The following is a 16,619-nucleotide window of genomic DNA, read 5'->3' as shown; positions in this document are numbered from 1 at the left end:
TTACCTATATCGTTGGTACCTATGTGCACCATGACCACTGGCTGTTCACTGTCCCACTCCAGAATGTCCTGCAGCCGCTCAGAGACATCCTTGACCCTTGCACCAGGGAGGCAACATACCATCCTGGAGTCTCATTTGCGGCCGCAGAAATGCCTATCTATTCCCCTTACAATCGAATCCCCTATCACTATAGCTCTCCCACTCCTTTTCCTTCCCTCCTGTGCCGCAGAGCCACCCATGGTGCAATGAACTCGGCTGCTGCTACCTTCCCCTGATGAGACATCTCCCCCAACAGTATCCAAAACGGTATATCTGTTTAGGAGGGAGATGACCTCAGGGGACTCCCGCACTACCTGCCTACTGCTACGCTGTCTAGTGGCCACCCCTTCCCTTTCTGCCTGTACCTAGAGTTATAACGGATTGGGGGAAACGAAAGTAGTGGGCTTGCCTTTCACATTTTCACTGGGTAGGAGCATGGTATCTTTATTCTCAGTTAACTGAATTAATATTATCATTCCTGATCAAATTCTTGTCTTTTTGTTTGCAATCTCAACTGCATGGCCCAGGTGTTTGCTTACTTCTTTCAAGGGTACACATGTAGCTTGAAAATTGGAATACTCTGCTATACAATTTATAGGCAATAAAGGAAAATGCTTTCAAAAGTATTTAAATATACGTTCTGCCATCATAATATTTTGTGCTGCTGTGCCCCCCACATCCTTCTGTTACATTTGTTTCCCCCAATCCGTTATAACTCTAGGTACAACTCCGCATGGGAGCCATGAAATAACCAGATAATCTCAGATTATGAGTTGGCATGAGTGCACCAGGCAGCAATGATTTAATACTTCAAACCGAAGCTAATGCATTTATACATTTTAATGGCATCTCTTATCTATTTCATGAACTCACTATTTACAATTCCTGTTGCTTGTATCAGAATGGCAAATTTGCTAGCCTTCTGACAGAAATGCTAACCAGAAATTTTACACATTGCGCTAAAATTGATATTTTTTGTTTTAATAGTGTTCTTTCTTGTAAAACTAGTGTTTAAGCTTTTTGTGAATGTTGCTTATATGATTCTAAGTGACAGTGATGCTGTTGCAATTATGATTTTTCATTGCACCTATATATACATGCATTTGCGTATGTGACAATAAATTCAACTTCGATTTTGACATAAAGCAGAAAATAAGCAGTTCTGATGAAAAGTCATTGACATGAAATATTATGCCTGTTTCTCTCTCCACAAATGTGTAAACTCCTGTAAAATTTTCCCTGTATTTTGAAGATTCCACTAGGAGAAGCTGTTTGGGAACATAAGACTTCAATGACTGAATTATTTTCCTTTTGACCTCAGCCTTGTCAAAGCTCTGCTTCCCTCTACAATGTGGAATTCTACTTTTATGTTGCTCCTTTTGATGTCTCTTGTAAAATTAAGGCTTTGATGACAATTGGAGCTTTCAAGAACAGGTTGATGAACTGACTAAGTCGTCTTGGTGTGCATATATTACAGCAAAAGGAAAAGGCCAGTGAGTGCATGGGACCATCACCAACTTCAGATTCCCTTCTCCAGCCTTAAACCTCATTGGATCTGAACACCAGACCTTACCACAACTGTAGAAGTTCAAGGGTATGGCTCTCCATCATCTCAAGGACAAATTGGAATGGGTAAGAAATACTGACCTTGTCAGCAATCTCCACATATTGAAAACAAATTGAGTAATAAAATTATTTAAAGTTATTTACCTTGGAGAGCTTAAGGTAAAGGAACCCTTAGGAGTGAGTGATCATAATATGATAGAATTCACCCTGCAGTTTGAAAGGGAGAAGCTAAAGTCAGATGTATCAATATTACAGTGGAGTAAAGGGAATTACAGAGACATGAGAGAGGAGCTGGCCAAAGTTGATTGGAAGCGGACACTAGCAGGGATGATGGCAGAATAGCAATGTCTGGAGTTTCTGGTAGTAACTTGGAAGGTGTAGGATAGATACATCCCAAAGATGAAGAAGTACAGTAGATTCTGGTTAATTGGGCCATCAGTTAATCAGGGCAGCCACTTATTTGAGACAACTTTTAAAGAATGAAAACTAATTGAGAAAATAGCCAGATTCCCCTTGTTTATTTGGGACACTATACTGTTTAATTAGCCGGCTGGTGGCATAGTGGCATCAGTGCCGGACTTTGGAGCGAAGGCTCCCGAGTTCAAATCCAGCCAGCTCCCTTGCACGCTTTCCATCCGTGCTGGGTTGAGCGTCAAGCTGGCAACTCGGCCTCGTAAAAACAAGAAAGCCTGCTTTAAAGAAACGGCGTCACGACGGCGTCCCGATGACTCCACTCAGAGTTGAGGGCTTTCTTCTTCTTCTTCATACTGCTTAATTGGGGCAGAAGACTGTTGCCAAACAGCACCAAAGATGTGTGCGTTTGTGTGATCACTACACCGTGCTTAGAGTGAACAATTTTTAAATACCATCAGTTGTATGTGCTTGTGTTAAAAAAAGCAGCATTTTTTTCTCAGTGATAGTTGGCAAGAAATAAGCAGTAAGACAATTCAGAACTGTTCTGTTTACTGTGGTTACAAGCATGTCTCCCCTCACAGTCCTCAGCAGCCCTGTGTCCACCGTGGAGAACTTCAGGTTCCTGGGAACCACCATCTCTCAGGATCTGAAGTGGGAGCAGAACATCAGCTCCATCCTGAAGAAGGCCCAGCAGCGGATGTATTTCCTGCGGCTCTTGAGGAAATACAGTCTGCCTCAGGAATTGCTGCTGCAGTTCTACACTGCAGTCATTGAGTCTGTCCTGTGCACCTCCATCATTGTGTGGTTTGGAGCCGCCACCAAGCAGGATAGAACCAGACTACAGCGCATAGTGAGGACTGCCGAGTGCATCATTGGAGCCTCCCTGCCCTCTATTGTGGACCTGTACTCTTCCAGGTTGAAGAAGAGGGCGGGGAACATCATAAAGGACTCCTCCCATCCTGCGCACGGACTGTTTAATCTGCTTCCATCTGGTAGGCGCTTCAGATCCCTCCAGACAAAGACTAATAGGCATTGGAGAAGTTTTTTCCCTACTGCAGTCACTTTGCTGAACAGTTAACTGCCGGTTAACTGCCGGTTAACTGTCGGCTAACTATTACTTGGATTGCACTACCTGTATGTATAATCTATATTTTCATTTATATTTATCATTATTATTGTTATGAGCAGAGAGACAACATCTGCCGGAAGTAAATTCCTTGTATGTGCATAGGTACTTGGCGATTAAAGTCTGATTCTGATTCTGATTAAGACTTGTAGATGCCAGACATGGCAGGAAGTGAAAAAGGAATGACTTCACTACTTCAGCAAGTGTGGAACTATGACAAATTCGTAGGCATCAACAATCATCTTGATTGTTACAAAAACATAAAGATTTGGAGGATGCAGTTGTCAATAGCATTGCCTGAAGGCAGTCCACTGTCTACACTAGGTGCCTTCACTGATTTTGTTCATTTACAGTCAATTAAAAGAACACGACAGTGTACACTGGATGAACTATTAGGAACTAATACACAGTTTTATAGAACTGTAATAGTACTGATAGTGTTCTAATTTGTTCTGTATTTCATTGAAATATAAAATTTGTTTAATTATTTTCATGAAACTTTGGCTCATTGAGGCAGCTGCTTAACTGGGCCAAAACGTACTAGTCCTGAATATGTTCCAATTAACCAGAATCCACTGTATTCTAAAGGGAGGATGAAGCAACCGTAGCTGGCAAGGGAAATCAAAGACAGCATACAAGTAAAAAGAGAGGGCATATAATATAGCAAAAATAGTGGATAGTTAGAGGATGGGGAAGCTTTTAAAAACCAACAGAAAGCAACTAAAAAAGCCATTAGGAGAGAAAATATGAAATATGAAGTTAAGATAGCCAATAATATAAAAGGAGAAACCAACAGATTTTTCAGATATATAAAGAGTACAACTGAGGTGAGAGGTGGATATTGGATTGCTGAAAATTATGCTGGAGAGGTGGTAGTGGGGAACAAAGAAATTGCACGTAAACTGAATGAGAATCTTATGTCAGTCTTGACTGTGGAAAACAGTAGCAGTATGCCAGAAATTTGTGAGTGTTCGGGGCAGAAGTGAGTGTAGTTGCTATTACTAAGGACAAGGCTAAGCTGAAAAGTCTGCATGTAGTTAATTCACCTGCACCAGATGGACTACACCACTTGGCTTTGAAAGAGGTAGTTGAAGAGATTGTGGAGGCAGCAGTAATGATCTTTCAAGAATCACTAGAATCTGGAAAATTGAAAATGTCACACCACTCTTCAAGAAGGGAGGGGGGGGCAGAAGGAAGGACATTATAGGTCAGTTAGCCTGACCTCAGTGGTTGGGAAGATACTGGAGTCCATTATTAAAGATGAGGTCTCAGGGTGCTTGGAGGAACAGGATAACATGGCCCGAAGTCAACATAGTTTCCTTAAGGAGAAATTTTGCCTGACAAATCTGTTGGAATTCTTTGAAGAAATAACAAGCAGGATAGACAAAGGAGAGTCAGTGAACGTTGTTTGCTTAGATTTTGACAAGGAGCCACACATGAGGCTGCTTAACCAGATGAGAGCCCATGGTATTACAGGAAAGATACTAGCATGGATAAAAGATTGGCTGACTGACAAGAGGCAAACAGTGGGAATAAAGGAGGCTCTTGTTGGCTAGCTACCTGTGACTACTGGTGTTCTGCAGTGTTTGGTGTGTTAATGTTGGGAACACTTATTGGCATGTTATATGTCAATAACTTGGTTGACAGAATTGATGGTTTTGTGGCCAACTTTGTGGACAGTGTAAAGATAGGTGGAAGCACAGGTAGTGTTGAGGAGGCAGGGAATCTGCAGAAAGACTTAGACAGATTCAAAGAAGGGGCAAAGAAATGTCAGATGGAATATAGTATAGGAAAGTGTATAGTCATGCACTTTGGTAGAATGAATAAAGGCATAGACTATTTTCTAAATGGGGAGAGAATTCAAAAATCTGAGGGAAATTGGGAGCTCACATGCAGGATTCCCTAAAGATTATCATGCATGCTCGGTCAGTAGTAAGGAAGACAAATGCATTTGCTAGCATTCATTTGGAGAGGGCTAGAATATAAAAACTGAGGCTTTATAAAGCATTGATCAGCCCACATTTGGAGTATTGTGGGCTGCTTTGGGATGTGTTGGCATTGGAGTTGGTCCAGAAGGAGATTCATGAGAATGATTCCAGGAATCAGAGGACTAACGTATGTGGAGAGTTTGATAACTCTGGGCCTGTACTCACTGGAGTTTAGAAGAATGGTGGGGGGGGGGGGTCTCATTGAAACCTATTCAATATTCAAAGGCTTCAATAGAGGTAGATGTGGAGAGGATTTTTCCTATAATTGAGAGTCTAGGACCAGTGGGCACAGCCTCAGAATAGGACAATATCTTGAGAACAGAGATAGGGAGTAATTTCTTTAGCAAGGAATCTGTGGAATTCATTGCCACAGTCAGCTGTGGAGGCCAAGCATTGGGTATATCTAAAGCAGAGGTTGATAGGTTTTTGGTTGGTCAGGGAATCATAGTTTACGGGGATAAGGCAGGAGAATGGGATTGAGAGGGATAACAAATCAGCCATGATGGAATGGCAGAACAGACTTGATGGGCTGATTGGCCTATTTCTGCTCCAGTTTGTTTGTTTGGTTTGTTTTGTTTAGTTACTTTTTAAAGCCACTTGAAATGAACAAATTGAGATATGAGTGCTACTGTAATCTTAACATTTCAATCTTGTAATTTAGGTTCAGATACTGGGCTGAACTATAGTTGAGGAAGTGAAGACTTGGCAATGCCTCATTCAATTACTTCACTAATTAGTCACCAGCATTCTTGACTGGATTTGACAAGGCTTCAGAGATTTGTTCAGAGATTATTCTATTTGAATACCTCCCAGATCTAGTCCAACACAACAGCATGTAGATCTATTTATAGTGCAATGTCAATATCCTTTAACATTTCTCCAACACTTGTAAATTTATTAATTTGACAGCACGTTATAAGAAATCTATGTTATTAGTTCAATTCCTCTACACATTCATTGTTATCAAAATGTTTCACCTTGACAGTTCCTTTTGTCTGTAGATCACTTTCTCCTTCTCTACTGAAATACTGTTTGTTTGTGCTTGTTTCCATTTTCCTAATGCAAAATCTGGCTTAAATAAATTTGCTGCTGCACAATGTGAAAGTAAGCGAATAATAAATCCTGCTTCCAGATGTCATGTTGCTTAACATGAAACATCCAATACCGTAGTACAAAACAGGATTAAAAAATACACAATTGATCTTTCAAGTGCAAGGGCAATTTTTAATACTTACCTTGATATAGGAAGTAAACTTTGTATTGCTGTGATAAATATTAGAACAATAAAAGCACACACCAGGTTTGACTTGAAAACTTCATCTCGCATCTGTGAATACTGTAAGAAAGAAGCACAAACATCAACAGGTCAGATTCTCATGAATTTCACAGTGCTTTGCAGTGATTATCTGCTCTATGGGAGATCTGGGAAATTAGCAAGATTTTGCCTATCAGGATGGCCAGTGCCAATTCAAAGAAAATCTATTGAGTTTCTAATGGTATTATTGGTGCTACTTACTTTACAGAGAGTGCTTTCAAATTTTAAAAGTTCGATACTTAACCAAATCAATGGATGAACTATAAAACTATAATGTTTTGATTAACAACCTTTTCTTTAAATGAGTTTTCCTCTCATAGTTTAATAATGTCTCTATTCATTTTATTAGCCAGTATAAAGCTTCATCACGGGAAAGGTATATAATAATATAAGCTGTTACTCTTAAAATTTCAAAAATTGTAATTGCATCGTTTTCTGTTAAAGGTTTTATATCTTTGGCATCATTTAATGTGTCCTTTTTGCTAATGCTGCCAAAATGTGTATTTGTGGCCCAGCTACCTTTTCCTCCAGGCTGGAGTCTTTAAACATCAGTGAGAAAGGCTTGATATGCTCTCTTCTTAATTTATCCCCACTCCTTAAGTCGATGGTATGTTCTATTCGCTTGTTAATTTCCTCAGGCCCAGACTGGACATGCAAAGCTTGTGCAAGGTGGTTTGGAAGCAGGTTTATTGAATTTCTTGTAAGGGCAGCCAAAGTCTAGGGAAAGCACATGCAAAGAGAATAAACCCCTCTAGACCTCTGTTCAATTGCATTAGAGTGAATAGTTAAAGGACATGTGACAAGGTGGAGATTATACGTTGTTGAATCAAGAAAAATACCATTTTCTTTTACTCTTTTTACTTTCATCTTTATCTACACATATTGCATACTTAATATTTTAACGTAATAACTACAAAAGCACATCTGCCATTTATCCACTAAATCACAAATATCATGCAATAAATCATAGTGAATCCAGTAGGTTATTTTAGTTTTCCAGGGCCATAGAATTATTCCAATTTCAAAACTTAACTTAGATAAACTCCAATTTTTCAGGTATTCTTTCTTCTCTATCCTAAGCAGTATGAACTAGAGATTATAATAGATAAAATTAGCAGCAAATGCTTTGCTTCAAGGGAAAGAGATGTTCCTTTGCCACTTATCAACACAAAGGAAATATTTATTTATTAGATTGACGCTACTTCTGAAGTCTTAGCCAGAGGAAAATTATACATGTATTTTATGAGTTTGTTGCTAATATTGTGTAAAAATTTTAATAATACAAGTCAGCTTTGATTTTGTAATCTTGTTTTCCAAATTTATTATCAGAAGTATAGATAAATACTTTTTGGTGAACATTATTAGTAGTACAATTAATTGTTCATTTAAAATGGATAATAATCCATCATAACTCAATTGCTATCAGTTAAATGGTAAGTGGGAAGATGGTGTGATATCACTAAACAAAACAAGATTAAAAAAGAGGTACATCTTTTATTTATAGTTTGATGCAAATCAAATTTGAGTATAGATCTATCAGACTGATGGAACCTTTATAGATTAGTAGCAAAAACAGTAAACATTGAAACATAACCGGGTAAACTATCATTAGAATAATCATTACCAATTTGTAGTATGTATTTAGTTTTTTAAATATATGCATTAAATTGAGCTTTGGGACAAAATAGACAGCAGAAAAATCATTAGTATATTCTACACTGCCTTTAAGTTCTCCAGTTGAAATCATTTACTCTTCTGAAAAAGGATCTAGTGCTTTCCTGGCGTACATGATGAATGAATTTTTCTTGGGCTTTTAGCTGACTATAAGTATTGATTTTAAGTGTTTCATGACAAACTCTGCCATCTTCATCAGGGATGATGCCTGGGCAAGTCTAGTGTGGTGGTATTTATACCCCCATTTTCCATCCCTCCTGATTGGTTAGTCCTCATCCAATCAGGTTACAGCTATTCCACCTTGATTACAATCAAATTCCAGTTCTTACTTAGAGCAAGACTTTAATCTTTGTTAACATTCTTTTCCTCTAGTTTTATCTCAATGGCTTTTTTCTCCAGGTAGTCCCAAAATCCACTGGCACAGCACCATAGTTTGTGCCTGTAAGTACCAGTTATCCTGAGTCCCACGTCATGTTTGACCCTCATAAGCTATGATTTGAGTTTCCTTATGGGTTTGTTTATGGTATTAATCCAGTATTTCTTCAGGATCCTGGCAATCCTTCCAGAAACCATGGAAATATAGGGAAAATAGGGGCAGCAATGGGTTCCTCTTCATTGTTAGGTTTCCTGGTCTTTTCATCAGCCTTTTCCTTCACCTTGTAGCCATTCTGTAGGAATGTCATCTACAAACATCTTATTTCCTCATGGAGGCCCTCTGGGTCCGAAATAGTTTTCGCTTGGTTATTCAAAGTATTTTAAAATGCTTTACTTTGAGAGGCGTGAAGGTGGCTGTTATTGTTGAAGTAAAAGTCCATATGAGTGAGTTTCCAATAGATACTATGTCCAAAATTATCGTCTGGTTTCTGTCATATTAGAATGTCCATGGACAAGAGGCAGCCATCCTTCTCCATCTCCATCAAAAATTGAATGGTTGGATGTTATGATTCAGATGGTTGTCGAGCTGTTGGAATTGCTGGAGTCCACGAGGCCACACTACAAAGGGGTCATGGAGATATCTGAAGAAGCATTTTGGGCATAAGGGTGATGAACTCAGAACCCTCTCTGCAAAGACCTCCATGTAGAAATTAGCAATAGCCAATCACAGGAAGTGTATCCATTTAGGTTACCTGGAGAAATAGGTGGTAGCAGAAAATTGCTTTTGCAATGGGCATAGGACTGACTTTGACAGCACACAACTGCTCTGCCACACTAATGGCTTTTGAGACCATCTGGTGAAGGAAGCCATTGAAACAAACTAGAGGAAAAGAAGTTTAGCAAAGACGAAAATTTCGCTCTAAGTAGGAACTGGAATTTGATTGTAAAAAGGTGGGGCAGCGGAAACCTGATCTCATGAGGAATTGCCATTCAGGAGGGGCGGACGATGGGGTATAAATACCACAAGACTAGACATGCCTAGGCATCATCCCTGATGAAAATGGCAGAATTTGTCATCAAAATATCGGTTAAAATAGATACCTGTACCCAGCTGGAAGCTCAAGAAGAGTTTAGTCATTACTCTTCTTATCACTATTTTCAAAGACAACAAAATAGAAAAGAAATACCTTTATTTATTCCAACTAATAAAGAGGAGTATTATTTCATCATCAGTTAACCCCTATTTTTCCTGCCCTTACATTATCAAAATGAAGAAATATTATAGATAGTTTTGTTCTATAGATTTTCTTCGTAATTACATTTCAGTATTAAAATTCCAAACAAGAGAAAATCTGCAGATGCTGGAAATCCAAGCAACACACACAAAATGCTGGAGGAACTCAGCAGGACAGGCAGCATCTATGGAAAAGAGTAGTCGACACCTCAGCCCAAAACTTCAACTGTACTCTTTTCCATAGATGCTGTTGGCCTGCTGAGTTCCTCCAGTATTTTGTGTGTGCTGTCAGTATTAAAATTATATGCTTTACTGCATTACTTATAATGCTTCATTTGAACCAAGCATTTTGACTGGTCCAGACCAACGACTTTACTTTATATCAATAAAATTAAATGCCAAATGCCATGTATATATCAGCAAGTAGTTAAAGCTGGCCATACCCTCAATGGAGTCAGACACAAAAAATGTGTGTGTGTGTATATATATATATATATATATTCTTTTCTTCCTTTTTCCAAAAGATCTTTGCTTAATTTATGGTTAAGAGGATAAAAACAGATATACCCTCACACAAACAGGAACACACAGAGCCACCCCGCCTCGACAAAAGTTCAGATTACTGGTAGAAAACCTTGTCAAATGACCTTTAAGCATGTTACAATGTTTAGCAAACGTGCACTTTACAAACTTAGTTAGGTCTGCAAACTGTGAAAAATAAACTAAAGGTTGAAGCTGCAATATCCCTTTTCATGGGTTTATAGAAATGGTTTTGCTGGTTAAGCATTGTACAGCGCCTGTGAATGATGGAGACTACCATAACCTCCAGGTATACAAATGATGTACCATCTCTAGTGGCTTATAAAGCAAAACAATATAATACCATCTCCAGGATTTGTGTTTGATTCCAGTCCAGTAAGAACTGGTCATTCACTTTGACTGCTGCATGCCACCTAAACTGATTTGCTTGTTGATGATATACCCACATCACAGAAATGGTTTCAGATCTAGGTTTCATTTAAAGCCATCTAATAAAGTTGTTAGAAGAAGTGATAAAAGCAGGGAGAGTATGGGAATTAAAGTGTGATTCTATTGAAGTAAAAGTATTTGGGAAGTTAAATATGGAATATACTACTGGAGTGAAGAAGCTGTTTTTAACCTGTGGCACGCCAGTTCATGTAGTGCGGTATACTAAATGTAAATTTAATTCTGAAAGGCTACATTGGGGAGTGGAAATGCAACAAAATGTTAAGGCAACAAAAAACTTATCAAAGTGGAATGAAGCTCCAGTGGTGAAGTCATTCCTTTTATTAAATTACTCCCGTCGCTCTCCATTTGATTATGGTGAATGTTTATCAGCTGGTTCTTATCCTCTGAGAAATGCACTGTATGACCACTTATTTAGGTTACCTGTATTTCTAGGATATTGTTTTCCTTCTATGGACTATAGTTAAGTGGTACAACAGGTCCTGTGTAGAGTCAGAATGACATCAGTTTAATCACTTAATAAGAGTAAATTGATGGGGCAGGGATTCCATGGGAGATTGAAGTCCAAGAGGTAGAGTCTGTTATCAAATGCCAATAATGGGTGAATTACAATTCATAAGTCAAGGGTGATTTCCTGCACTGTGATGACATTACAAGTAAATCAAACCCAAACCTGTAAGGTGAAAGGAAAATGTGATTCAGCAGCCCACACTTTAACTGGCAGGGTTCTGTTTTGTGAAATAATAGAGTTAGTATAATGTTCAATTGATCATGGAGAACTGTGATCAGAGGAGTACTATAGAGCTAAGAAATATTCACAGGAATTGTAAAGGAGAGAATTATATTACCCTAGGCAGTTAAGCTCCATTTTTCTTGCAAAAAATGCTTGACTAGGATAGACTAATCAAGTAGGTGTTTAAAATGGTGTTACCCATTAACATTATAAAATATAATACTCATATACCAAAGCAACTTAAATTTTCGATAGGGCATAATTATGTTAATTATCTCTACTATATAATGTTGTTTATTGCAGCTAGATGTGCATCACTAGATGATTATTCTTACTTCTGTAATAATCGATTTCATAGTTGTACATTGTCAGGCAATATATAACAGAAATAATAAACATAAAGACATGCAGAATTAGAAACAATGCAAATATATCATTCATTATATGTAGCTGATTGACCAGTTTCTGAAAATGACGCATGCACATGGCTATGTTAAAAAAGCAGGAACGGTATTGAGCTGTATCCTTCTCAACAGAGACCAGCATGCTGATACTGTGTATCTTTACATGCAAAACTGACATGGCTTCATGGTCAAACCATCATGAGCAATATGAAATGAGATTCTGCCCTCTTATCAATTATCTCTTGTTTTCTTCCTTAAACCTCAAATCAATATTCCCTTCAGAAAGGTGCCATGGAATGTAACAGCTCAGTGAAAATTTTGGTGTCACACATAATTACTATCTCACCGTCTTTAATAAAATGAGTTAGCTTTGCAACATACCTCTGTCATTATTCTGCAAACTACATCCATAAATACAGTCCTGTACCTGGATTCCATTCTATCCACTAATCCAAAACCCATTTTTAAATTTCTTCTAAGTTGCTGCTTGATTGGCACACTTCTGGTATCTTCTTTTTTAGATTTTTTAGTATTTGCAGTTTTCCTTTTATTATGGCCACATTTTGACATTATCAAATGTCAGATGGAAAATTAATATTGATTGAGTGAATATATCAGAGGCTGAATTATGAGTGAATAACTGTCTAAATTAATTCAGCAGTGTTAAGAAAGATTAAAAGGGTCTTATACTTTAATGCCAATCATCAAAGACCTGTTTTTAATCTGCTTACGACACTCTGACAATGTATTTGACTTGATTACATGGAAATAAATGACTGCTTGTAATAATAGGAAAATAGCAAATGACAGCAATTTTCAGTGATAAGCTTCAATCATTTTCCCTCTCTTCATTTACAGAAACAACTGCGACTGCAAATAAATGAAATAAGGTAGATGAATAATTGCTAAAAACACTTTCATCTACCACCATCCAGGTCCCTAGGACTCTATGGTGCTCAGGGGCTGAATCTACTGCAGAATTTAAGGTTTACTACAGGAATTGTTTACTAGAAAAAAAAGCATAACTCAGAAATTAATATACATTCACCTACTCCGCCCAATATGACTCTGGCTGATGCAGGGAGAGGAAAATGTGTGAAGAGAAGGGAGAGATGGAAAGATGACAAAGGAGGAAATTAGATGAAGAGCCAGCAGAAGGAAAGTGAGTGAGAATGAGAAAGGAGGGTCAAACAAAGAATGAGAGAAGGGGAGAATGTGAGGAGCAGTACAACATGAACAGAAAATAGAAAAGGGAGCTAAGGAAGAGAAAAACAAAAAAAAAAGACAGAGGAAAAGGGGTGGAAGAGAAGGGAAGGGAAGGGAAATACATGAAATTGGTTGGAAAATGGAGGCAATTCAAACAAGGGAAAAGGCATTTAGGGCAAAGACAGACAACAGAAGACAGTCTCAGGAGGCAAATTATCTCAGGAGCAGGCCTCGAGTAATAAAATAATGACAACTACGTCAACTCAGAAATTGCCAATAGCTGAAGAACAAGAAAGGGTTCTGAATGTGGAGTGAATTTTGCCTCATAGGATGCCTGACAGGTTTGTAGCTGGATACATGTGATAATGTCAAATGCTTGATAAGAAGTGACAACAGCTACTAATACATTACCTAACGTAGTTTAGGAGAAGCTGCAAGAACATGTACTAGGATGCATAAAACATCCATCAGTAAAAAGAAATGATGCATGACTGTAGAGAGCCAGTATTAACAAGTAGGGTAGGAAATGGTTAACTGAACCTTGGGGCTCCTTTTCAGGAGTGCTCATATTAGTGGAGCTGGGGGAAGTTTATTTTCCAAAGAGCAGTACCGTATGTTTAGTGTTAGATGGTGATGTAAGGCTGCTGCCTTTAAGGAGCAAATTTCAACTTCAAGTTTAATTGTCATTCAACCATACACAGGAATACAGCCAAATGAAATAGAGTTCCTCTGGGGCCAAGGTGAAAAATACAGTACTAACAGTCACACTCAGCACACTGCCCATATAGCACATATAATTATGATAGCAGAAAAAACATAGTTACAAAAAATATATAATAATATAGCTCAAATCCCCGAGTGTCATGATCTGTGGATTGATGGTGCATGAATGTTTTCCTGGAGCCATGTTTCTGGAAGAAGAAGATGCAGCAGTTCCTCATTTCACTCAATTAGAGCCACAGACCAGAGCAAACTAGCTCATGTTCCTGGGAGTGAAAACTAAGGAGCAGCCACGATAGGTGGGTCCAGCTTTCAACCCAGCGTGGAATCCAGCAGCACACAGCCAGTTCCAGGGTCTCCTTCGCTGGCAAATGCAACAGGCGACGCCAAGGCACAACGGCCTTGTCCGTGCAACAACCAAGACGACGCAGCTCCCCCACTGCTTGTCTTGCCAATGAACCAGTGAATCGGGCTTGCAGTAGTCCACTTTACCAATGTCCAACTGGCTCTTACGATCTTGAGAAAAATGACCAAGCCAATCACTTCCGACATTTGTTGGATCACGTACCACCTGCATGGCCAAAGCAGGCTGCAATATGATGCGCAACGAGTCTGGTTCCAGCGCTATTCAGCAACTCACTCATGGGTACACTGTCCAGCAGCGTCTTGCGATCATAAAAAAGACATAAAGGGCAAATAATTGCACCTTTGTTTGGACTCAGAGAAGCTGTTGCATCTCAGTGCACTGCCATCTTACTGGAAAGTATCTGATAAACCACTTAAAGATGATGCACATGTAATAAGCAGAATTGTCTTCTTCAAGTGGCCCCAGATAACAATGCAACCAATGCTGACGTTCTTCAGACAATTCACAAAACCACTTCTTTAACTCCTTTTACTTCTTCTTTCAAATATGATTCTATTATTAAGCTGTGTGGGATTGGAACCTATGATTTGCATTTTGAAGGTGTTTTTCTGGGCCAATTAACCAATTTGACATTTTGCTGTCTCTGAGAGAGTTCAGTGTGGTTTGGAGTAGAGGGTACAGCCTGGAGACCATGATCAACTCCATTGCTTCTCTTCGATTGAGGTGTTCAGCAAAGTTGAAGTCAACGAGCTCGAGAGCGGAGGGTGGGCAGGTGTTTGGTGCTGTCTGCCTGCATTTGACTGCTTTTCCTCTCCCTCTCACTGGCAGCTGTCTAGAAAAATACGGGGGCTTTTTGATCCATGTTGCAAAGATTGATCAGTGAGGCAGTAGACTTGTTCTGAGGGACTTTGAGGTTCATTGCATGTGTTTCTGGATTATTGTTACTGTTTTTGTGCAGTTTGATCGGGGCAATCGATGCAGACTGAAGCACTTTGATGAAGAATGGCCTTGCAGTTTACAGTAGGCTAGCGGTGTGGAGCTGAACAGCACTAAGCTTTACACTACTGGACTCCTGTTTTGATGTTTGATATTCTATGCGTTGTTCACTCGCTTTCCTGTTTACACAATTTGTTTTTTTTTGCACGTTGAGTGTTTGCTGTTTTCTTGAATGGGTTCCATGATGTTCCTTTGTTTTGTGTCTGCCTTTGGGAGGATGAATCTCAGAGTTTTATAATGCATACATACTTTGATAATAAATGTACTTTGAATCTTTAGAATCATGGAAGGGCTGAGAGTTGGTTTTATGTTACTTCTTCATTACAAACACTCATCCAAAGGAAAGGGGTCATTGATCTGAAACATTCATGTTCTTTCTCTACACATACTGCCTGACTTGCTGAGTATTTTTAGCATGTTCTGTTTTTGTTCCAGATTACAATCATCTCCAGTGAAGATTCCATACTGCACCCCCACCCACCCCACTCCACATTCACCATATGTTCAGATTCTGTTCATAGACTTCAGTTCAGCATTCAACACAATCATCCCTCAGAAAATGATTGGAAAGCTGAGCCTACTGGGCCGGAACACCTCTCTCTGCAACTGGATCCTAGACTTCCTGACTGGGAGACCTCAGTCAGTCCAGATTGGGAGCAGCATCTCCAACACCATCACACTGAGCACAGGGGCCCCCCAGGGCTGTGTGCTCAGTCCACTGCTGTTCACTCTGCTGACCCACAACTGTGCTGCAACACACAGCTCGAACCACATCATCAAGTTCAACGATGACACAACCGTGGTGGGTCTCATCAGCAAGAACTATGAGTCAGCTTACAGAGAGGAGGTACAGCGGCTAACAGACTGGTGCAGAGCCAACAACCTGTCTCTTAATGTGAATAAAACAAAAGAGATGGTTGTTGACTTCAGGAGGGCATGGAACAACCACTCCCCACTGAACATTGACGGCTCCTTGGTAGAGATCGTTAAGAGCACCAAATTTCACCGAGATTCCCTCAACACTAGTTCCATAGCAAAGAAAGCTGAGCAGCATCTCTACTTTCTGTGAAGGCTGAGGAAAGTCCATCTCCCACCCCCCCATCCTCATCACATTCTACAGGGGTTGTATTGAGAGCATCCTGAGCAGCTGCATTACCGCCTGGTTCGGAAATTGCACCATCTCGGATCACAAGACCCTGCAGCGGATAGTGAGGTCTGCTGAGAAGATCATCGGGGTCTCTCTTCCGGCCATCACGGACAGTTACACTACACGCTGCATCCACAAAGGAAACAGCATTATGAAGGACCCCATGCACCCCTCATACAATCTCTTCTCCCTCCTACCATCTGGGAAAAGGCTCTGAAGCATTCAGGCTCTCATGACCAGGCTATGTAACAGTTTCTTCCCCCAAGCTATCAGACTCCTCAATACCCAAAGCCTGGACTGACACCTTGCCCTATTGTCCTGTTTATTA

The 16,619-nt window shown here is 39.5% G+C and overlaps 1 protein-coding gene across 3 annotated transcripts in view; it reads right to left on the bottom strand.

The window, feature by feature from the left end:
* The window catches only part of adcy8 (adenylate cyclase 8 (brain)), a 129,977-nt gene that overhangs the window by 53,335 nt on the left and 60,023 nt on the right, over positions 1-16,619 (bottom strand). For all 3 annotated transcript variants that reach the window (XM_073043334.1, XM_073043350.1, XM_073043343.1), the window contains exons 8-9: positions 6,968-7,165; positions 6,369-6,469 (exon numbers count right to left, since the gene is read on the bottom strand). In XM_073043334.1, the coding sequence (XP_072899435.1) occupies positions 6,369-6,469; positions 6,968-7,165 (299 nt within the window). The remainder of the gene's footprint in view (positions 1-6,368; positions 6,470-6,967; positions 7,166-16,619) is intronic.

Source organism: Hemitrygon akajei, chromosome 1, assembly GCF_048418815.1.
Source record: "Hemitrygon akajei chromosome 1, sHemAka1.3, whole genome shotgun sequence".
Classification (NCBI taxonomy): Eukaryota; Metazoa; Chordata; class Chondrichthyes; order Myliobatiformes; family Dasyatidae; genus Hemitrygon; species Hemitrygon akajei.
The sequence above is the reverse complement of the archived record's forward strand: the minus strand, read 5'-3'. Positions and strand labels throughout refer to the sequence as shown.